This window comes from Lytechinus pictus, chromosome 2 (genome assembly GCF_037042905.1).
Source record: "Lytechinus pictus isolate F3 Inbred chromosome 2, Lp3.0, whole genome shotgun sequence".
In the NCBI taxonomy this organism is placed as follows: Eukaryota; Metazoa; Echinodermata; class Echinoidea; order Temnopleuroida; family Toxopneustidae; genus Lytechinus; species Lytechinus pictus.
Genome location: NC_087246.1, coordinates 33,700,662 through 33,725,180, shown reverse-complemented (window position 1 = coordinate 33,725,180; position 24,519 = coordinate 33,700,662). Strand labels below are relative to the sequence as shown.

Below are 24,519 nucleotides of genomic sequence, written 5' to 3'. Positions count from 1 at the left end.
GTGAACCCCATCACAAAATGCACTCCTTCATGCTGAGTGTTGAATGTAAACAACACTGCATGTTTGAAGAGCCCAGAGAAACAAACTTTATTGAAATGTAACATTTTATCACCTGACTTTACAATTAAATATATCTAAAACATGGCAGCACTTGAACACTTTAAATATGTTCCTTTTCTGGTGGGGTTCATTGAATTTTGAGCACCACTGTACAAGCAAGAGGTGGAATAATGAAGAGGTTAATACAGAAAAAGTTGTGTTAAAATCCCTTTAAAAAAAATGAAAAAATGAGAAGCAAGTTTGTAGGATTGTACAAAAGTTTGTTGGAAGTTAGTTGGAACTCCATACCTGGTCATTGGGGGCATGCCCCCAACCAAATTTCCACACAAATACACATAGTACTCTGTACCTGTACAGCACAGACCCTCTCCTCTCTTGAGCGGGCCCATTTTGGAAGGGTGAAAATTAGTAAATTTTAGGAGTAAAGACCACTTTTGTAGTGAGTCATTTTTTAAAAGAGTAGAATTTTAAGGTAATAAATTTAAAAGAAAATGTTAAATAAATGTTAGCACAAGGAAAGTAGAAGTACATGTATATATGAGCTCATTTTGCTTTCGGTGTCATTAATAGTAGTCAAGTTGAAGAAAACACAACAAACTGTTAATAATTTAGCTAGAATATTCTTTATTTAAAAAAAAAATTTGGCTCTTTTTTCTAATTTCGGCCACTGAGCGATCAATTCCATTTCCTGAAAGAAATCATGAATAAAAAATTGCATTCAGATGTAGAAAAAGTAAAATAATAAGAAACTAGTAAAAGATTGCCTTGGGAAAATGGGAAAATTATATGTTTTCCAAATCAAATTACAGAACTATCATACCCAAGTCTGACAAAGAAATAAAAACATGCTATATATGCATACGATGACATTTAATTTCTGGATGTTTATTTCTTTTTATAAGGGCACAGCCAAAACAAGCTGGAGGGCAATTGGAGGCATCAGACGGGGAACATGATGGAGGTGATGAGGAGAGGGGGTGGAGAAAGGGGAGAAATAGAGGATAAAAAGCTGTACAGTAGTTCTCTATCAGACCAAGTTTCCTCAATCTTGAGATTTTAGCCCAATTGAAGTTTCACCTCATTCTCATTGACGTTTACATCACAATTTAAACCCCCCCCCCCACCCCCAAAAAACAAATGTCTCCACTAACCCAACAGAGGGGAGGGGGAGGGGAATTCTCACCTGATTAGGTTACGAAGCATGTACACTTAACAAAACTAGAAATTTGACGTGTCCAAAGGACACAGATGCCCCCGCTTCACGCGATCAGAAATTCATTCAATATGATTGAACTTAATATCACGCAGAAACCAATATGCATATATATAAAATGAACAAATTTTATAGACCTTTGAACCAACAATTTTTTTTTAAATCCATTAAATATTTTCCGAGCTATGGCGCGGAAACCAACTTGCATATTTAATGAGCTGTGACCTTTGACCCTTGAACTACGGACTACCTGTATTTTGGTGTCATCTACCTACACACCCAAAAATTTTAAAATCCATTAAATATTTTTTGAGTTATTGCGCGGAAACCAAGTGGGGGGACGGACGGACAGGGGCAACGCCGCTTAATGCCCCCTCCGGACTTCGTCTGCGGGGGCATAAAAAAAAAAATCCTTTGGTGACAAGGTGTTATCAATTATTGGGAAAACTTTCCAGATCAGAAATATCAGAATATTTGAATATTACGGCTGATGGTTACGAGCATGAAGGGATAAATAGGAGGGGAGAGGGGAGTGGACTTATCTTCATAAAGACATTCAGACAGGATACAGTCTAGTGATGAAATAATCAATGGGAAATGTTGGCATCAATTATAATTTCCACCCACACGTAGTGCACGACCAACACGACCTAGTCGTAGATCGGCACCGATAATGGAGCATGTGGACGAGGTGACATGTGAGTGTTGAGTAACTTTCTGAAATGGACGGGGTAGATGGATTAATGCTTTTGTGACAAGTCGGACTGATTGGCACTCCTGTATAATAAAGATATCAATCTCATTGTCGCTTAAAGGAGAATGAAACTCTTGGAGCAAGTTTGCTTTTGTGAAAGCAGAAAAATCAAATAATAACAATAACTCAACAAAAGTTTGAGTAAAATAGGACTAGCAATAGAAGAGTTATGAGCATTTGAATGTCGAGATCACTAATGCTATGGAGATCCTCCCATTGGCAATGCGACCAAGATCTATGATGTCATAGATGAACAACTCTCCCCTTTTGGACACTGAAAATATACCCCAAAACATCTCTTTTTGCTCATTCTAATCATATGACAAACGATTCATCAATGATATAATGCTGTGAAACCTCTGTACTTGTCCTCTCATAAAGAGAACACCTCACCTTGTGATAGACTCTATAAAAGTGAGAATATAAGTGAAATAAGTACTAAAGTAATGAGGGAGTTGTACGTGTGTGACATCACAGGTCTTGGTCGCATTGCCAATGGGAGGAACTACATGGCATTCGTGATCTCAATATTCAAATGCTCATAACTTTCTTATTATTCATTCAATCTTCCTCAAACTTTCAACAATATGTGTCTTTGATTTTTCTCTTTGATATGGATTCAGCTGGTTTCAAGGGTTTCATTCTCCTTTAAAGAAGTACTATACTTTGGAGGGGCTGGCATGCATAGTACTTTAATACTTGAACAGTTCAACAGCAGCATAAACTTACTCTGAGAAGATTATAATGTGCTCTGTTATCATTTTGAACGAATATACATGTAATTACACCCATGTAACCTGTTGAATATTAAATTCCAAAACTTCCATTTATAGGCTTGTACATGTACATGGGCCCTCTGGCACAAAGCAATGGCTTTAATATACATTTACCTACATGTACATGTAGGTTTGCACCATCAGCAATTTAAGACAAATCTGTATTTTCTTGGAATTAATCAGTTCAATTGAAGAAAAATTTGATTATTAATAAAAGTGGTACTGCCTACCTAGAATCCAGTTTTTTTTATATTGGATTACATTAATAGGCTTATGCAAGTGTTCAGGTTGCAAAGAATAATCTTTGTTCATTAAAAAAATGCAGAAAATTCAAATGTGCTAAATAAAAGATAGGTCAAAGACATGTGTACTTCTGACTTTTAAACTTGAATATAAGCAAACTTACGATATCCCATCTCGATGTACATGAAGAAGCAAAGTGCCTATCAATATTTTATTTACTAATTTATTTATTAATCCATCCATCCATCCATCCATCCATTCATTTATTTTATTTTATTTTATTTTTTTTTGGGGGGGTGGTCAAATTTTTTCAATAAAAGGTTTCCTTTCTACAAATAGAATACAATTTTAACCATCCTTAAAAGTCCATGTATTGGCATGAGACTGATAAATAATGATAAATAATGAAAGCCATTGACTGTATGTGGTATTGCCAATAATAATTTATTCATTTATTTATTTTTGTTGGGGGGAGCCTCCCACTCCCTCGCAGCGTGAAGCGATAGAATGCAAATGTACAAAAATAAATTTCACGAACTGCAGACACAATATAAGCATGAGCATAAGAACCATTGTGTTGCAAAGCAACAAATGAATTATACATTATCAACAGCAAGAAGGCATTGCCTCATAATCTACCATATATATATATTTTACATACATGTAAATGTATGAAGTAATAAATTTGAAATTTGCAAGCCAAAACCCAAACTACGAATAACATACAAAGAATAATAATTACATACCTCGATACAGTTGTTGCAGACGCTACAATGTGAACATCTTGGTGGTCTATAAAAGCGACAGGTTGAACACCATTTCATACGGACTTGGATACCTCTGATTTGGACAGTTTTATACAAGGGTGCCCTCAAGTCATCGTCTCTGTCTTCGTCTCCAACTGCAGCTAAGAGAAATCAATACTTGAATAAATAACATAACACAATCATATTTTGATCATAACAAGAAATGTATCTATAGGATGAAAGGCATATAGCTTATTACAATAAGAGGTTTCATATTATCTAAATTCCATGAAAATATCCATAATCTCAACTGCCATGCAAATCTTAAAACTCCACTGTTGAAATAACAAAAACGCTACCCCTTATCCAACATTATGAACAAGAAAAACCTCTACCTCAAGCAAATTATTGTCGACTGACTTCCAGTAAATTGCTTCAACACAAAATCAAATCAGAAAAAGAGGAGCTCCTTTAAAAAAAAAAGAAATCTTGTATTGTCCTTGCGAGGATCCTATTGAAATGAAATGCTTACTTCTTGGGAATACTCCAGGGTCAACAAACGTTGCTAGTAGGAAGTTGATAAGGGCGACCAGGAACAGGAGAACGTCAAAGGCAGCTATAGCAGGGTGGTATTCACACGTTATGATCAGACCTCTTAATCTGAAATAAAAATAAAGAGATTCAAATGGATAATGCATTGGATTTTAAGAATGAAAATAATAATAATTCATTCACTTTCCAATTTGCTGTATGAAATAGAGCCACAATACTCTTACTCTCCTTGGAGAATCATATTAACAAATAAATGACCTTCTACATTGCAAATGTATTAGTGGGTGTATGTATTTTCGTTTTCTACATGTACATGTATAAACTAGTGTTTAAAAAAGCTGATTATCCTACTCATTGACCTTAATAAGCGCAGTGGCAACTGAATATGTGAATAGCCTACATTGTACCTGGTTAATTCTCCAAAATTTGTGCGAATTCATTGGTGTTTAATGGAGATACCGTACGGTTTCTGGAAGAGGCAATGAACAAAACATGTTTAGATTCGTGAATGAAAGTCACGACTCTCAATCTTTCTGTTTTCGGCTGATGAGTTGCTTGTGCTATGAACGTGCTTTTAAAAAGTGAACAACAGAAAATGAAAAAAGTGGGAATTAATCTTCACTTCCTGTGTCAAACTGTGCTCTACTGTTGCACAGAAACAAACTGTGGGCTTATAATTCTGAATGCTCTCAAAACAAGGCAACATAAGAAAACATGTTCTGAGATCAAGTTTGCATTTGCGAATCATTCCCCGTCTTAAGACACTTTTTTGACTGCCCTACCCCGATAAAAGCAGGGTGAAAAAAAATCCCCACATCCTATTAACACGCTCCCACTGGGAGAAAAGCAGGACTGTGTCGGGAAGGATTTTTCCCCAAGACTCATCTTGACTAAACTACAGGTAGCTAATTTTCATACCATTGCAGTGGCATCATTTGTTTTTTAAATCCACGATATTCGTCTGTAATTACACTTTGCATGCAACCTTCCCGGGTAAGATTTTAGCGAGTGTCCTCCGTTAAGACGGCGCATGGAGGATATCACCCGTGGTTTTATCGCCTCGTTGAGGAATTCTACCCCGCTTTTTTCAACTCGCCCTCTGCCCGGGCACTGTCTATTAAAACGGGGCTTAAGTTGACTGTTGAACATGTAACTTCAAATGCGAAGATCAATGCACCCTCTGAATATGAGTACAGTGCATGTACATATATATCCATAGACACATATACAGCCATCCGTTAGCACCCTTATCTTGCAAGGCTAATGCCCCCTTCCCCAATCTCTAACTCATCGTTTCCATTCCATTGGGTGCCTAACCACAAATTCCATTTATATAAATTTGTCACTACTCAATAGAGACATATATTCATCCCCAAATCCATACATGTATTTCCTTGCCAAAGGTCTGTTGACTGAATGGAGTAGCGGCTAGGTCAAGATTTAAGAGAGTTACAATGTACATGTACAAATGTTGGCCTGTAGACATACATGTAACTCGATTTCTATGTGCATATAAAGGCAGACATGGATTTGGGATTTTTGGGGGACGGTGGTGGTGGAAGGAAAATTTTTAAATGTCCTAGCTTTCTTATTTTCCACCTGATTTTGATGAAAATTTCAGCATTGTGCTTATTTGGGTTTTCTCTTCTAATTTATAAGTAGTACTCTTTGTTGGTGTGGACTTGCCCCTCAAATCAAAATTAAAGATACGGTAAATGAGGGAAATATAAATTAAATTAATTACATTCATTTTTATTGTCTATGGACATTTTTTACAAATATGATAAAAACAAAATTAGAATACAGGTCATTCCTTCCTCTATTCCCCTCATAATGCCTTGCACAAATTTGAAGGACAATATTTCAACATATTTGTACCACATAAAAGATGAACGTCCATGCAGCAAAGCATCTGTATCGTATATGGATGTAGATCAAGGCGTAATTCCACCTTTTGGTGGAACGGAAACGAATCAATACTTCTTGACCGGTGGAAAACCCCTCGTCCTACGCAAACAATATCCCGCTTTTCTTGGAAGGTTAATTTTAGAGAGGACAGTCTCGTGCAAGTGTCACTGACACTTGATGTTCTGTATCCATGCTTTCTTCATCAAACCACCTCTAAAGCCATCTAGATTCCACCGAGGTACAATTACACGAGTGCTCAAAATGCACTGCATGTACATTGTATTTTCAAATTGCAACACTGCGTGTGAATATCGTGAAATCCTCAAAAAGTAAAGCAGGAGTTCCAAAATAGAAGTCTGGTTTAAAGGTCAAGCTCACCCCAACAAAAAGTTTCTTTGAATAAAAAAGAGAAATTCAAACAAACATAACACTGAAAATTTAATCAAAATCAGAACAATGTTATATTTCCCTATTTTTTTTTCACAACCCAGTGATACATACAAATGTGACTATTTTTTTTTCTCTCTCTCTCTCAATCACTCACTCACTCACTCTTTCTTTGTATTTTATTTTGAAAATTTTACATTTCATCACAGATTTCACAATAACAAGATGCTTCATCAAATCACAATAGGTTACAACAATGTCAATTCCACATGGAATCAAGATTCAAACTGATTCACATGTATTGCAGTAATAAGGAGAAAATAAACTGTTCTCAAACTTTCATTGATCTTATTCTTTGATTTCTCTGTTTTCATACTTTAATCATGTTGATTTTCCTATTTTGAAGATTAACTTTTGGTGGACTTCACCTTTACAGTGTACAATTGCTTCGGGTTTAGTAAGCTGAAATTGTTTTTTTCAATGGTTCTTTTAATTTCTTCTTTCAGTCTTTTTATGAACATGCATGGATATTGACGTGCCCTTTAACTTCTTCCAGCAAGATAACATCCCGATTCCCGAAACTGGCAACTTAAGTAATGTACATGGCAGATTGATTACATCTCCATGTATTGTATGCAAACTACATGTACATTTCTTCACCAACTTTGGAAATAGATGAGTACCAGCACATGATTACAAAATGATTGACATTTAATCAACTGGAGTACATGTACATTTATAATTTTATTATAAAACTTGTTTCATAATTTAATATCCCATTTACAAAAAAATGAACTGATGAACATGAATCTCAATTGACTTTATAACATGTGCAGTACAAGTACTGTTACTAGATGTAATGTTTGAAAATGTCATTCCTTGAATAGCATCAAATCAATCTACATTTGTTTTTCTTCAAATGGTGTTCATTTTGTATAATTTCAGTCTGTTTCAGAGCCATCTGATTGAACTCCCACATTTTGACATTTATCTCTCCCTTTTACTCAAGACAGTCTACTCCAAGCATTTTGCGTGTCTACTATTCTGATATGTACTGTATGTCAACCCTGCAGTACAGTACATGTATATTAAAAGAGTCTTATCATTAATCACTTTTCCTATTAAAAAGAGGTAAAGCTGAAGGATTTGTTCATGCAATGTTTATTAGATCAATATAGTATTATTTTCAGGTCCAAATGAAAGAGCGAGTTTGATTTCAACGGCTGTACAGTCATGTACACTCATATCCTCTACATTAATGTTGTGCAGAACTCTATAGAAAGGCAGTATACATGATCTACATGTATGTAAATGTATATACATGCACCGGTTTACATGTATATGGAGTCTACAACTCTACATACAAGCTACTTCAAACACACGTTCCAATGCGGACTACATGTAGTTGATATTTGAATTCGAACTGCTTTGACAGTTGAAACATTATCAGAACAATTTTTCATTCTTAATACAAGAAGGTTAAACCATTGGCTCTGATATTGGATTAAGTAAATCCCTACAAGCTTCAAGCAGGTTTCCAAATTTGTTGGCAATGTTTTTTTAATGTATTTAACTTTCAAAACATTTACATGTTTTTTTGTCAAAACTCAAATTTGTAAAAATTTACATACATGTATACGTACATACTGTACATGTACATGTGTACAATATACAGAAAAGTCCATTTTGGTTGCATTTAGTCCAGTTTTGCTATTACATACTGTACATGTATAAACCATTCTTATGTACAGTAACAGCAAAATTGGACTAAATGCAACAGTCTACAACTTATAATTCAAATTCCACCAGGTCATTTTCTTCACTTCCATGATTGGCATTTTTAAAATATACAGCTAATAATCTGCGACCAATGATCAAAGCATATTTTCATTTTCAATTATTTTATGCTCCTCATTTTCATTCTTTATGTTGAACCCTAGGAATGCTATCTGATAAACCTATCAAACTAATTTTCCTGAGTGTAATGTAATCAACTACTTGAAAAATTCAGTTGACAAAGAGTTTGGAAATGGGTTTACTCTTATGGATAAAATTTCTCTAAATCTGCTGGAGGGAAAATGTACAGTATCCTCTCCAAATAAATAGCCGACTCTGTAACTCTTGACGTCAACAAGCTTTGTCAGACGGCTCAGATTATACCACAATTTGGACTAGATACATTTTCTTCCATCTCCCCTACAAATCGCTGCCTTACAGTTTACACATGAGTAAAGTAAATTACTCTTTTTTTTCTGTAAACCGATAATTTTCATATTTTGTTTCTGTCATCAAAAGAATTACTTTGTGACACACAGTATGTAATCCATCATCTATTAGAAATACAAGGACCATTCTTGGAAATCACGTAAATTTGTGATAAAAATTATAAAAAAAACAAGTGGTCTATGAACTGCGGTAATCTGCATCATTAGTGTCGATATACTATGTAATCTAGTTTATTTAGCTCCTAAAATATCGAAAGAAACACATTGAGATGTTAAAACACATACAGTATTCAAGAATCAGAAATAAACATGTATTATTTCTGGTAACATTGTGCAAGTTTTTTTTTAAAACATGTACATGTATACAGTACATTTAGATTAGAATTTACAATATATTTATATCATGCAAGTGAGGGACTTTAAAAAATCTTTCGCAAATGTTTTAAGACTTCACACAGAAAACACACTTTTAAACAAAACAAACAAATTATATTATATAACACTTTTAATAGTAACGACAAAGCAACCCTACAAAATTCCACCTGTATGGATCTTGAGAAGATATTAACATGTATATATATAATGTACGTATTGTACATGTACATGTATACATGTCCATGCCTCCTCTTCACAATTCTTGAATTCACTACATGTAGAATTGCACTATAAAAACAGAGAACAATAGGTTTAGTTCACTAATCATATTGTTCTCTCCTTTATAGTGTAATAGTAAGTTAAAGAATTGTGACTGGTAGTGTATCTGAACTTCTCACTGACAACTTATCTTCATCTGATATGAAACTACTGGTACATTAATCCATAAGATGGCAGATGCATAAAAAGCAAAACAAACACTGGTCATTTAACACCTCATGGACACCTCTGCCATAAATATATTTGTTATCTTCATTCACAGCATGATATATTACCCTAAAAGTAATTAGATGTACTCGTTCATGTAAGTATGTTGAAATCGATGCGGTTTATTGATGAGGTACATGTACGCTCACAAGTTTCATTGCTGTCAAATGATTTGATCACAAATCATCTTTTGCTATCTGAAGGTTATGCCATAAAGCAGTTGATAAGGTTAGACATGCCTACATGTACAAGTGTATACACAGAAGTTTTCATACCTACTCAATCACAATAATACAGGTCTGTAAATTCTGAGAAATATTAAATGCCTAAAAAAACCTGATATGTTTTTTGTGCGTGTGTTAAACCTAAACCAGATAAAGTTCCTGTAGTTATGAGCGAGCAACAAGACAAGACATTATTCTTGCCTCACTTTCAATGTTCTTGCTTTCACACTGGCAAAATTCCAGGTATTTTCTATTACCGTGGGGTATGAATGCACCCAAAAGGACTTGATTATTGCAAATTGAATTGGAGTCTTAAAGGTCAGGTCCACCAAACAAAAAGTTGATTCGAATAAGAAAGAGAAAAGGCAGACCAGCATAACACTGAAAAAATTTCAGCAAAATTGGACATAAAATAGGATTTCAAGTTATTGCAATTTTAGGTTTTGCAAAGTGACAATGAGTTTTAACAATGAAACTTTATATTTTCAATGAGCTTATTCTCTTAATGTGTACTGTATATATTAAAGCCTACACGCACATCCGGTCAGTATACACATGAGAAAATTGATGATGATTTTTGCTTGTTGATAAAAAGGATCTCCACAAAGTGACAATGAGTTTTAACAAAGATTTTATATTTTAAATGAGCAATCAAAGTATCAAAGTATCATTGGAGGGATAAAATCAAAGAAATTTTCAAGATGATGATACATGTACGAAAGAAATAGTGAATGGCTCCCTCATTTGCATACCATCTTTGATATGCATACAGTACATGTATCAATGTTTCGTGAAAATATGGGAAACTAATATGCTTTTCACACAACAGAAATTTCCCGGGGTCAAGCTTATAGACCACTTCGGTTTCACACTACGCTTTACCAAAGTGGGCTAGCACAGTAAATAGTACGGTACTATCTGGCCCTGCTAAGAAGCAGGGTTAGCTGGCTCACTGCGGTGCTTAGACCTGCAGTCTGAAACCAAACCGCGCCAATCACTGAGTCGAAATTGTATGTAAATCTGTGCCGCAAATCATGATTATTAATGAGTTGTGGGATAGACCGGGGTTAAGGCGTTAACCCTGGCTATTAAAAAGCAAATAGTATGGGGTTAAGAAAGACAGTCTGAAACAAAACAAAAAGATAGTAAGGGGTTAAGTATAGTCCGGGGTTAAGGATACTGTTGGGTTGAGGAAATGCAGTGTGAAAAGTAATAAAGTTTCTTACATAAGTTTTAAAACTAATTTCAAATAATGTGTACTGAGATCTGAAATCCTTTGTTTTAGAGCTTTTCCATGATCCCAAATTCTTGAACATCATGGACATGAGGCAGTGCTCTAGCCTCTAGGCCAGTTTACCAAGCAGATAATTCATCTACAGCCACTGTCACGCACTGCCATGCACACCAAACACTTCTCCCGGCAGAGATTCATGTTACAAAATTAAATGCTCGTCAGGCTTAACCTCACACTGACACTGTGCACAGGGATAAAAAATGATTTTTTAATGCAGTTAGCAAGCTACTCAGTATTTGAAAAAAAGCCAAGGATCCTTGCATTAATGTATCTCTTACTCTCTGCATGCTAAATGTACATTAACTATTGCTGCCTATTTAATCTCTCTCTCTTTATATCTTTCTCCATCTCTCTTCCTTCAATCGCTTGAATAATCCCTAGATGTCCATTAATTGTTTGACTTTGAAACATTATATAATACATTCATTCATTCTCTCTCACCCCCCCCCCTCTCTCTCACCCCCCTCTCTCTCTCTCCATTCACTTGTTTTCTCTTTAAACCATCTCTGTCCTTCTCTTGCAGGAATCATTTCACATGTTCTTTTTCAGCATTTTCCATTTCCTTGTTTTTCTTTCCTTTTTTACAAACTTTGTACCAACATTCTACCCATGGTCAGAGGAACATATTCCCCTATTTTTCTCTCTAAATTTTCAATCTCTCTTGCTCTTTCTCCTTCGTCCACAATGTTACCCATCCCCTCATTCCATCACCCCCTCTTCCCGTCCCCCCACTCCCTCCCCATCCCCCCCCACTCTCTCCCTGTTTCCCCACACTCATCTTCTCTCTCTCTCTCTCTCTCCAGACAGACATACATATCACTGGGAAGCTCTGGGGCTCTCTCACGTTCGGAGCTACCATGGCTTGACATGAATATATGAATTATAGCGGGACGCCACGCAAGTCGCTGGGAGCGATGCACAAGTTGCATTTCATTAGAGATACGTTGATGGAATAAAGCCGCCTCACAGCTCTCTCCCTTCACGGCGGGAGGATAACTGCATCGCAAGGTCACAGAAAAGCAGAACATACAAATTATACACAAAATGCATGTATAGTTTAAACACTTTTGCCTGCATCTTCATCCCTCAGTTATCTTGGCTCCACATCATCTCCCTCCACTACTGTGTAACTAACTAGATATATACATGTAATCCATTACATGTAATAATCTTTACATAACAAACACAGAAATATCGTTAAATGTCATTAATAATTCCATATTATTATTAAAGCAATTTATCCATGTTTAGGAAACAGGAGATTGAAAAATAGGAGTTTGTCAAAAAGGGTGAGCTTGGGAGAGGGGGGGGGGGGGGGGTAAAGCAATGTATAATTTATGCCCTGTTTAATTGGGCCTGCATGTCTCTTTTAATGATTAAAGCAACATATGGTTGGAGCAGGAATGGTTGGATATACATGTACATGTAGTCAAGTGAAAAATGGTTCATATTTCTTTAAAATAATAATTTTTGAGAAGAGAACACATACATGAAATTTCGATGAGTATCAAATATATTCATTGCCATTGTGCTGAAAGAAAGCCTTTCATTCCTACAGGCAATTATAATAGGAAAATTTCCATATATGTTTTCATGATTTCCTACATGTACATGTATCTCAAAAATAAATATTTACAAGTTGATTTTGCTTTTACTTTCACAAGTGGGAAAGCAACTTTGGCATCGCATGGTGGAAAAATCTCAGACCCAATATATCTGTGACTCCATTCATAGGTCTACACATACAGTACATGAAACTGAAATCAACTTCCTCAGATTTAGAACTCTTACAAACAAATGAAAGTTTTGTATAAGAGATACTTTGTTTGTTAAACTTATTTTGGATGTTTGAATTTTGACCCAGTAATCCCAGTATACATGTACATGTATCTGACTTCATACTGTACGAACAAATTGATGTACCTGAAACTGAAATCAACTTCCTCAATTTTGGAACTCTTCCACATTATTGTACAGAACTTGTATTAGTTTGTAATTTCTGAAGAAAACCGATAGGCTATAATTTTGTTGATAAAAACATTTAAAAAAAATGTTAGCAGCTATGTACAAGGAGTCCACATTCAATTGTGAAGTTTGTTTGTGTTTGTGTGCCTGTGGAAATGTCACAGTTCAATTTACAGAACTACGCAGGCAATTAATTTTTTTTATTGGATTTCCGATAGCCCTTGCAATACGAGAAAAATAAAATAAAGAGTATGCACATGAATGGGATGAATGGAAAGGCTATTCAGTGCAAATAATAGTGATGAAAAAGAAAGTTAAACCAATGTACATGTAGTACTAGTAGAAATTATTCTAATTATATCAAGGCATGACTCCATTACTCATTCAAGTGTATTCCTTTTTAGAAGACAATAATGGGAAAGCTGAAGACAATTCTTATAAATTAGGGTGTACTGCAAAAATCAGTATACAGTGCGTATCAAAAAAAAGTTTACACTTAGAAAAAATCCTGTAAAATTATACATTTGTGATATCCTGAAGATTTTTCCACATTTTAACATTGGTACAGATCCATTTAACCAATTGACAATATAAATGTCGAAAAATATTTTCGCTTGAGTGAGCACCACTTACTTTAGAAAAGTTAATGAAAAATGATTTGCGCAGAACTTTGAAATAGTTATGCGAATAAAAGTAGACCTTAATCATTAAGAACATGTAAAATTTAGCTAGTAAAATTGATTTGAAGATATCTTTTACCTTTTTTAACTTGTTTCCTTGCCCAAAACACTTCGAAGAGTGCATTGCGCCCCACCCCACTCCCCCACACACCGCGGCCATTGTGACGATATTTGCTTTACAATGAGCTGTGATTTACATGAAATGGCTTAGGCTTGATTTTTATTTTGTTAATCAAGCTTGACAATAATGTGGAGAAACAAGTATTAAATGAAAAATGAATTATAAACTCACTTTAAATGATAAAAACTTAGAGAAAAAAATGCTGGAGATATCTGATTTAAACTTTTGTTCAGATTCAGTTATGTCCTCAGATCCAGCTGGCACAAAAAGGGTAAAGGTTGTGCTTACTAAGTGTTGACATTTCAGTTTGGGTGATTAAATTGTTACAAAATGCTTGAATGTATCCGTTTTAATTCAATTGACTAAAAGTGCAGGGGAAATGTATAAGAAATGTTTCACAGGGTAAGTTTGATATCGCCCGTTTCCCCTTGACACAGCGTGAAAACGAGCATTTCTGCGCAAACAGATTTCTGCGAGCTACATGTATACAAAAATGCACAGTGCTCACTCAAGTGTAACATTCTGTCAAAACTTTTACTTTCATTAGATAGATGAGACCCAAACCCAAGAATATATGTGAAAAAATTACCCACATGTTGTATATTTTTTAAAGTGTAAACTTTTTTTTGATACACACTGTATAATGTTTGGGCTGAAATGTTGAATCATATTAAGTAAAGTGCATGCAAATTTCTGATTAATTAACTGATCTGACGACATGCTCCTCATCGCGTCTGGCCAGGCAAACAAAAAGCCGAATACATGTAACTGCAAGTACATTCCCCAGAACTACCCACAAACAGAGGAAGAAATATACATGTACTATGTCCCACCTAAAAAAAAAACCTTTCTACTCCAGGCAAATACATACATACTATATTGCTTGGATATCAGTTCTGTGTCTTCTTTATGACCGATTTTTGGAATTTGTAATAAAATTGGCAAATTTTGTTTCGTAATATTGGTTTGATCCTTCATTTCCCCCCACATCAAAAATGAGAATGATCATGTGCTCGTCAAGTGCTAGCATTGGCAAAACATCCACTGTATTTCTGTGGCAGTGCTTGAGTGAAGAAAAATCAATGATAACTCTTAGTGCAAAAACATAACCGAGTCTGCAATTGAACAGTCCAAATCATCATTTTTCTTTTATTTTGTATTTTGTATTCCGGTACTAGAATATTTGGGATTCCTATTTTCATTGGTAGGCCTAGCTTTTTCGGGGGGGGGGGGGTTAATTTATAGCATGATCTGAAATATTTGCTTTACTTGCCCTACAGAAGGGGCATGTACTGTAGGAATAAGATTCACAAATAGCATCACCTACCCATCCCTTTTTACATGCAATAAGAGAAACCGGGCATGGTGGCTCAATGGTAGAGCACCCGCCTCATGAACGGGAGGTCGTGGGTTCGATCCCCTCATACCAAAGACTTATTTAAAAATGAAACATTTTCTTTTGCCTTCTTGCTAGGCACTCATCATTTAGATTGGAGAAGGGTAATAATAACATATTATCATTATTATGTTATGCAGGGCACGCTGGTACAGCAGTTTCCTACATGAATCTGAAATGGCTATAATTTATTTCATAATTATCTGTGTTATTTTTTTAACATTTTTGTGTCATTAATTACCTTGTTCATGTATATACATTGCAATTCGGCCTTAGCCCCAATGATGTCTTGATTTTTATTAATAAATTTATCTATCCATCTATCTAAACATTATTATTATTAGAAATTTAATAAATGATAAATATACATTATACATGTAAGAGGCGATGATTTTACTATGTTTCTGTTTCTTGATCACAATATACTGATCCTGAAACCATCTGAGAATAATAACTAAAATAACAAATAATAGGGGGCTGACACCGCTGGGATTTCATCCCGATCCCAGGTCGGATGACAAACGTTACCACTGATAATACTGCAGGCACAGACCAGTGGTTTCCGCATATAGTGCATAATGATGAGCCTGAAATAGGAGACTACCGGTATATTCACTCATGTATTTTGGCTACATGTACTTCTATGTACATGTACGGGATTTGGAGTCTAGTCTCCATCCCAGGCATGGTCAAGGTGTGTACCATGTGAGAATATACTGCAGTGTTCCTGATCCCAGTCCTTTTCATAATCCATTTCACATCCACCGTGGTTTTCTACTTTTCCTGTTGATACACTTACATGTGGGATGTGACGAGTTAAAAAGACAGGTCACTGTCACTGAGCCTGTTCTTGTGTGCGAACAAATGTGTTGAGTCTATGGAAATAGCAAACTAATGAGAGAGTCAGGGGAAAAATATTTTGTCTTTTTTTCCAGATGTAATTTGTTAATTTTTTTTAAAGGGACAAGTATACATGGTGTACATGTACATGTAGTTTGTCATCAGGTATTTGACTTGTGGCTAAAGACAGTAACTGACTTTGTCATTATTCCAAAATCAATTATTCAACTTAAGGCAAGATGTAAAAAATGTATATTTCTACATCTTTATTTCAATTAAATTTCAAATTCATTTCATAAAGAAATACATGTATATACATTACAAAATCATTTCATAAATAAATTCACATGCGGAATTAAAACAAGAGAAACACTCCATGCAGTCTCGCCTGGAAAGCAAACAGGCCTCTACAAACTTTATTTCATCACTTGTCCTGTCGGATGATCCAATAAGGCCAAAGGGCCTTTCATTCCCCCCCCCCTGCCATTACATGTAATTTCCCTCCTATGGTGATAACCTCCGATCCATTTTTGGAAGGAGGGGGCAGATAAATGTATACACCACTGTATTCTGATTTTGTTGGAAACTAACAAGAAAAGAGGAAATATTCCCTTCTTTGATAAAGTCAATGAACTCTTGCTTTACCATAATTCCCTATAACTCCATCTTGTATCTGATTCGATCATCAGTTTTAGTTTTTTTGCTTTTTTTTTCAAGTCAAGAAATGGAGCCCAAAAGAGTCTAAAATACTAATCCTATAGGGGCCCCATTTCATAAAACTTTTTGCAAATTTGCAATAGCTGTTGAAAGCTTCTGAAATCATTCAGTTGATTGGCCAACATCATGGGAATTATATTCAGTCTTTATGAAATGGACCCTGGTGTTCAAACTCATTATTGGATTAATCATTGGCATATCAGAATGTACATGTATGCCAAGAATGGCATTTTATGGGGGGGGGGGGGGTGGGGGCTTCGCCAGAAACGGATTCTGTCTCATCCTACATGTACACAATGATGTCAGGAATCTAACATCACCTGAAATATCCTCAAATTGAGGTCAAAGTCAAGAAAGAAAGAAGGGAATATTCCTCATATATTTTGTAGTTTTCAATTAAATCTATAAACTTTCAGGGATATATCAAGTTATCGACAATAGATGGGCGTTTCGTGTTAAAGACCTGTGTGAAATGTGAATCAAAATTTCGATTTAGATCCCTAAGAACAAAGAACACAAACTGCATAGTTTGTGTAGTAGAGCAAATATGCAATTCTCCTTACATAATTTTTTTTATCCATTTTATTATCATCAATGTCAAACTAAGAACACATACCAGCTGATTTTAAACTATTTTGCTGATACACAATCAATGTACAATGTCTGTGGTTCATTCACACTGAGCCTATTTTTTTTTAATTGCAAATTGTGTTCCTCTTTCAAGAGAAAGCAGTATTCGATATGCAATGCAAACAAGCAACCTCACCAACATGTAGGCCTACGTACATGTACATGTACGTTAGCTAGGGACAGTGATTTTCCGTTAAAAAAATTGCCTTTTCCGTTTCAGAAAATCTCAAATTGATGATGATGCACAGCATTTGTATAGCGCCATATATCTGTCAAAGACATTCAAAGGCACATTGGAGGAGCCAGCCAATCTGGGTCGCCTACAAGGGCGCGCACACAGAACTGTGACCCGCAGGTCTCTCCTCCCGATAACTGGTTGGGGGAATGCAGGTGGACCACTACACCGGGGTTTCCCGCCTACTCTTATTTGAATAGTGCAGTAGGTTCTTAACGTGCAAAGGTGGTGATTCTCCTCTACACGGGGCCTCCATTTAACGTCCTATCCAAGGGATGGAGTGTTTTCCACTGTAACATAGCCTGCATCTATGAAACAGGGGAGAGACGTTTACACACAACGCACTGGTTTCAGTCATCCGCCCGGGGTGGACTCGTTGAATATACAATACCCATTGAATAGCAATATCACAACACTCGCGCTGGTCAAAATTTGTATCTGCCACTGTACCAACAACGCAATAGAATCTGTTCTAATCGGATCTATGCGGGTGCACAAAATATTTTGACTAACACATTTAACATGAATACATCCTCACCTTTCACATTATTAGCATTATTTTACGGTTAAATGAAATTTCATCAATAATTTTGGGGTTTTATGGACATCGTTATCAGCAGTCAACGACTTTCGCCAATCCGCCATCTTGGATTTTAAGACCGTAGAGGGCAGCAACACACGACCGTGTTGTCCGAATGATATGTGCATGTGAAGCCCAACGGTTTTGTGGCCATTTGATATTCATATTTTGTTGTAATTTCTGTTGCTGTTCTGTGTATTTTGAGGAAAAATACGTTTTCCGTGATTTTCCATTTGAAATGCCACTTTCCGTTTCAAAAGGCCCTTTCCGTGAATTCCGTCCATTTTCCGCGATCGCGGAAAATCACTGTCCCTAGTTAGCACACATACTCAATATCAATGCAAACTGCATAAAACATGGAATGTTTACCTCACCAAAAATGGCTACAGGTACATTATACCACTTTCATGGAAATGGTCAAATTCTCAAATTTACCTGTAGGAAGTAACTACTTGATTTTCATAAAAAGATAAATAATTCATTGTAATAATACATTTTTAGTTTAAAAGTTGGCAGATATTCATAATATTCTGCTTTCAATTTTACAAAAACTTTATACATGTATCCTGGTCATCAGTTCCTGACTTGCAAACATAGCCAGGCCTGCACACTCTCTCCACTAGCCATTGACTTCTAGCATGACTTCTGAAAATTTCAAACATTACCTCAAAACATTTCTGTTTAATTCTTCTTAATTTCTTTTATAATTTCCTAAAAAGCGCCTTGAGCACTCTACAGAGTGGATTTGGCGCGATATAAGTCTAATTATTATTATTATTATTATTGGAAGCATTTCAACATGAGTTTCCAAACTCAATTGTAATAGACATACATGCACTACATAGGCTTTTCCATTGCACCTGATAAACCATTCAAAACCTGGGTGGGGAGTACGCAAAAGAGGACGGAACCCTTGCCAAAATATGTCAATCTGTGGAGGGATTCGAACATATTTCTCTCAAGAAAAGAATTGGTTTTGGGATTTAATTCAAGGGGGCTACATCATATGTAAATGTATTTTCTTCAGATTGAGAATGTGTGGAGGCAGGACAAAAGTCTGTATTGTGTGAGGATACTCTCAAAAGCATCTGGGACTTATATAAAGGACAAGTCCACCCCAACAAAAAGTTGATTTTAATCAAAAAAGAGAAAAATCTAACAAGAATAACACTGAAAATTTCATCAAAATTGGATGTAAAATAAGAAAGTTATGACATTTCACTTAATTAAAAAAAAAACAGTTATGCTATTATGCACTATGCTAGTTTGATTTTTCTCTATTTATTCAAGTCAGCATTTTCCTGGGGTGGACTTGACCTTTAATAAAGCTAGTGCTGCAAGTCAGGCGGCATGTTCGGGTTCTGTTCAGTTCGGCAGGGTTCGGCAAATTCGGTTCGGGGTTCGGCAATAAATGCGCAATTAAATTATTAACATTTAAAACTAGGGATTGCCAACCCTCGGACAGATTATTGTATCAATATTCTGTCGTATATTTATTATGAATTTTGTTTCTAAAAAGAATGGTTATAAAAATTGCTGCATAACTTTCTTTTATTTATTTCAATCTTGAAACCAAAAATAAGAGTCATTTCTACTTTCATTTTTAAATTGAATAAAAAAAAAACAAAGAAAATAATATTGATAACGAGAGAATGAGGATAGAAACAGAATTACAAAGAACAGAATATTTTTTTGTTCATTGATTATTCCATGTAAATATGATCATGATCGATTACGATGCCATTGCCAACGCAGCTTCTCCGATTGGAAAGTGTTGATCGGGAATGTCGGAACAGTAGACAAACAACCTCCACTCAACTGTTATTATACTGGTAAAATTAACATTCCAAAGAATCTGAAATCTTTTAGAAAGTCCCTATTTTCTGAAAAGTGGCTAAATCTGGTCAATCAATTACTTTAAAAAGATAAAATATCAGTCCATTCTTGGTCCTGAAAGATCGACACTAGAGTGACTTCACAAACATATTTCCAACACGAAAATGAGTACATGGGACTGTACTGTGTATTTTAGTGTTATGAAATAACTCGGCATTGATCGTCTGAACCAAGACGGAACTGAAAATTTATCATTTCATTTTCAGTAAATGACCAGAATAAACCACTTTCTAGAAAATATTGACAATGGAAAAACATTTCAAATTCGGAATATGAATTTTACCAGCATAATAGCAACTGAGAGCAGGTTGTTTGGACTTCCTGTTTCAACTTTCCTTATCAACCATTTCCGGTTCACGATCAGGGAACATGCATTGACTTGCTTTGAATTTTTATCTTTTCTGTTTTTTCTAACCTCATTCCTTCATCTCTTATTTATTTATCTTTAATATTGATATGTATATTTCAGAAGGTGAAATATACATACTGTACCATTACTTTGTCAGTCACAAGGAATGAATTTATGTCAGTTTTTTTTCTATTATTAAATACAAAACAATTACATGTATGCCCGATCACAATCATGATCGATTACAGTTATACGTTATTCAACTACACTTTTTAATCGAGTTTAGCTTAAAATGTCCCCCCATTTTATGAGAAAAAAAAATAAATTCATGGTAATAAAAAAATTGAGACTGATAAAAATTCAATCAAAGACGAGACCGAAGCTGTCATACTTTGTCATTTACGAGGAATGAATTCATGTCTTGTCCTTTTTCTTAATTAAATAGAAAACAATTAGGTACGATTACGATCACGATCGATTACGGCAATACGTAATTCCACCACACTTTTATACCAAGTTTAGCGTCAAATGTCCCCTCATTTAATGAAGAAAAAATATATTCATGTTAATAAAATATTCTTAAGTTGATAACAATTCAATCAAAGACAAGATGGGAGCTTAAATAGTGGATTTAAAAAATATTTTGTGCGGAATTCTTATTGTGCACAATCACTAACCAATATTTTTTTTTCATTTTATATTTAAATATATGTAGTCCCCGCGTGTCTTCATATTACGTAGTAAAATAAATGTGCCTAATTTTCTTTTTCCCGAACCACCGAACCAGGCTTTTGTGTTCGGTTCGGTCCGATTTGGAAGTGCCAAGTTCGGCGAACTTCCGTTCGGTTCGGCAGTTCGGCTACAGCACTAAATAAAGCTCATCCCCTCAAAAAAATAAAAATAGAATACCTGCATGTATAGGGACAGTGATTTTCCGAGATCACGGAAAACAGACGCAATTCACGGACTCAGCCTTTTGAAACCGAAAACGTATTATTCATCAAAATGCACAATAGAGCAACAGAAATCACTCCCATATCCTCAACGAAATACGAATATCAACTGGCAAAAAAACACGATCTTACTTTGCTACAACCATAACAATCCACACATCGTGACTGCAATGATTATCTAAATATGACTTGATTCGAGAAAAGCTAGAACTATCACTGAAGGTGATAAATACCCCCGCTGTACGTTGTTACCATAGCAACAGTTTCTAACACATGGAAAAATATGTCTTGCCCAGTATTACATGTACAGTATGTACCCAAGACTAATGTGTGAGCTAAATATCATAATTGGTTAAAAACAGATGAAGTAGTTCAAAATGCAAGTTTTTTGCCTAATTTTTGGACATATATGTTGTTACCATGGCAATGCATTTTCCAACACTTACGCCAAAATACGCCAAGCACATCTTTACCTCAAGACCAATGTGTGAGCCAAATTTCATGAGAATTGGTTGAAAACTGATAAAGTAGTACTGTAGGAACAGCTAGATCTTTACCAAATTTGGGGTATGTTGTTACCATAGCTTCCAACATCTTGGACATCTTTACCTAACAAGTGGAGCGCCTCTGGCAGTCTCACCTGCATTTACGTGATTCAATATAGCAGCAGTGCTGACTTTTAAAACTACTAAACAATAATTATTCACAAAAAACACCATTCATATAATATACAATACTACACTCATTGACCCTAAATAAGATTTGACCTTGATCATGTGACCATGTGACTTGATTACCCCTATGTCCACGATTCATAAACTATATCCATAAACTTTGAACGCTACATGTATAACAGCAATTTAATACAATTTACCTCCAACATGGCCAAAGTTCATTGACCTTAATGACCTTGGTCATGTGACCTGAAACTTGCACAAGATATTCAGTGATATTTGACTACTCTTATGTCCAAGTTTTATGAACTAGACCAATACAATTTCAGAGTTATGATGGTAATTCAACAAATACCCCCAACTTGGCCAAAGTTCATTGACCCTAAATGACCTTTGTCATGTGACTATGAATAGCATGATGACATTTCAAAAACTTAACCTTAGTTTAAGATTTCGATATTGACTCCCCAAACATAGTCTAAGTTCATTGACCCTCTATAAGTGACCTTTGACCTTGATCATGTGACCTGAAAGGCAGGATATTCAGTAATATACTTGATTAAACTTATGTCCAAGTTTCATGAACTAGGTCCATATACTTTCTGCTGTCATTTCAAAAACTTAACCTTCGGTTAGATTTGGTGTTGACGCCGCCGCAGTCGTCGGAACAGCGGCACCTTATAGTCTCACTCTGCTAGGCAGGTGAGACAAAAACTGAAAAACTCTACCACATTGAATTTGCACAGAAATCAAGTTGACGGCCTGCGAGCAGCAGGCCTTCATTCGACATGGGGTCTGAGCGTAATGCGGGAGCAAAAGGCCGCTGCCACTTCTGGGTTACATATCACATGTAGTGCAGCGCTCCATGCAATGACTTTTGGACACGTGATGCTCTATGTAGAACGGAGGTCAGGGGCTGTCGAATGGAGGGCGCAAAACAAGGCGATACATGTCAAAAATTTATGAAATAGATTACTAACCTCGCAATACGTGTGAGTGATTACGGGCGAGACAGACCTTGGCTTAGACCAAAAGCTTCGGTCTCTGTTATGTTGGTTATTTTAGACCAAAAGCTTTGGTCTCTGTTAATTATGTTGGTTGTTCAGCTGAACTCCGTTGGCTTCTCTCACCAAATACAGAGACCGAAGATCTAGCGCGATCTGTACAGGGGACTCAATGGCCATATGTTTATGTGTATTAACTTCGGATAAAACAGGGCAGTGAAGTTGCGCGACAGCCAAGGTAAGTCACTGTTTTTGTTCCTTTTAACTTTATTTTCCCCAGTTTTTGGCAATTAATGCCAAGACAAGAGGGAATATTAATTTGCATTTCGGTCGCATTAATTTTCAAAAGTTTGATTCATTAAAGACAAAAATTGAAGAGCCCCGACGGGGGGATTATGCATTGTAAGTCCCCTAATGGTGGCTGCACGATAGCGAGCCGTCTGTGTATGAGGAGAAATTAAAAAAAAAAAAAAAAAAAAAAAACTCCTCGAAACAGACGGCTGCCAGCTGTCTAACCTGTCCTTGGCTTTGCCTTTGGTCGGACTTTAGCGTTAAAACTGTAGTCTACATGTACATGACATCTAGACATATATAGGCCCTATGCATTAGCAGATTAGAAATAGAATCGAGTCGAGACTCTCAGTCTCACGTCTCCGCCTGCGCCTGATCTGAGCAGAGGTCAATGTCAACGGTACGGTACTACACCGTCCCAGTACCGGGTACATCATTACATGTACGTCCCAGCTCGGGTCGACTCGATTCGGCATGAAATTTGGTCTTAAAAAAAGTGAAAATAGTATTAGTAATACTCACGGAAACGCGAAAAATAAGCCAGATGTACCAATCACAAGGATATAGGCAATCGTCACAGGAATATATCTTGTTGAAAGTTTACATTTCCCTTTACAGCAACCCATGTTGACAGATATACACACGACATTTAGCGATGGAAATTGACTTCGGATTTCCCCTCTTCGTGAGTTTCGCCCATCTTGTTGATGTTAGTTTTTTCACCACCGGAGTAAGGATCTATACGCCTAACCAAATAGTTCTTGACCTTGAAAAAAAGAGAAAATGTGATCATATTTAGTATTTTTTTAGAAATAAAATTGACTTTTGATCATCATAAAATAATTCAAAAATATTTAAAGAGATTCTATTTCATTTTGATTGTTGTTTATTGAAATGCGCATTAATACAAACTTTATCAAATGCGATTAGGCTAACCAGAAACGC

The 24,519-nt window shown here is 35.8% G+C and overlaps 1 protein-coding gene across 2 annotated transcripts in view; it reads right to left on the bottom strand.

Annotated features, from left to right (window-relative positions):
- Positions 1-24,517, bottom strand: part of LOC129254367 (palmitoyltransferase ZDHHC5-like) — a 56,710-nt gene extending 32,193 nt beyond the window's left edge. The window contains exons 1-3 of one of the 2 annotated variants that reach the window (XM_054892829.2): positions 24,097-24,517; positions 4,325-4,452; positions 3,793-3,953 (exon numbers count right to left, since the gene is read on the bottom strand). In XM_054892829.2, the coding sequence (XP_054748804.2) occupies positions 3,793-3,953; positions 4,325-4,452; positions 24,097-24,200 (393 nt within the window). In that variant the 5' untranslated portion in view covers positions 24,201-24,517. The remainder of the gene's footprint in view (positions 1-3,792; positions 3,954-4,324; positions 4,453-24,096) is intronic. The other variant, XM_064115509.1, reaches the window with a different exon arrangement.
- Between the last annotated feature and the right edge of the window lie 2 nt (positions 24,518-24,519).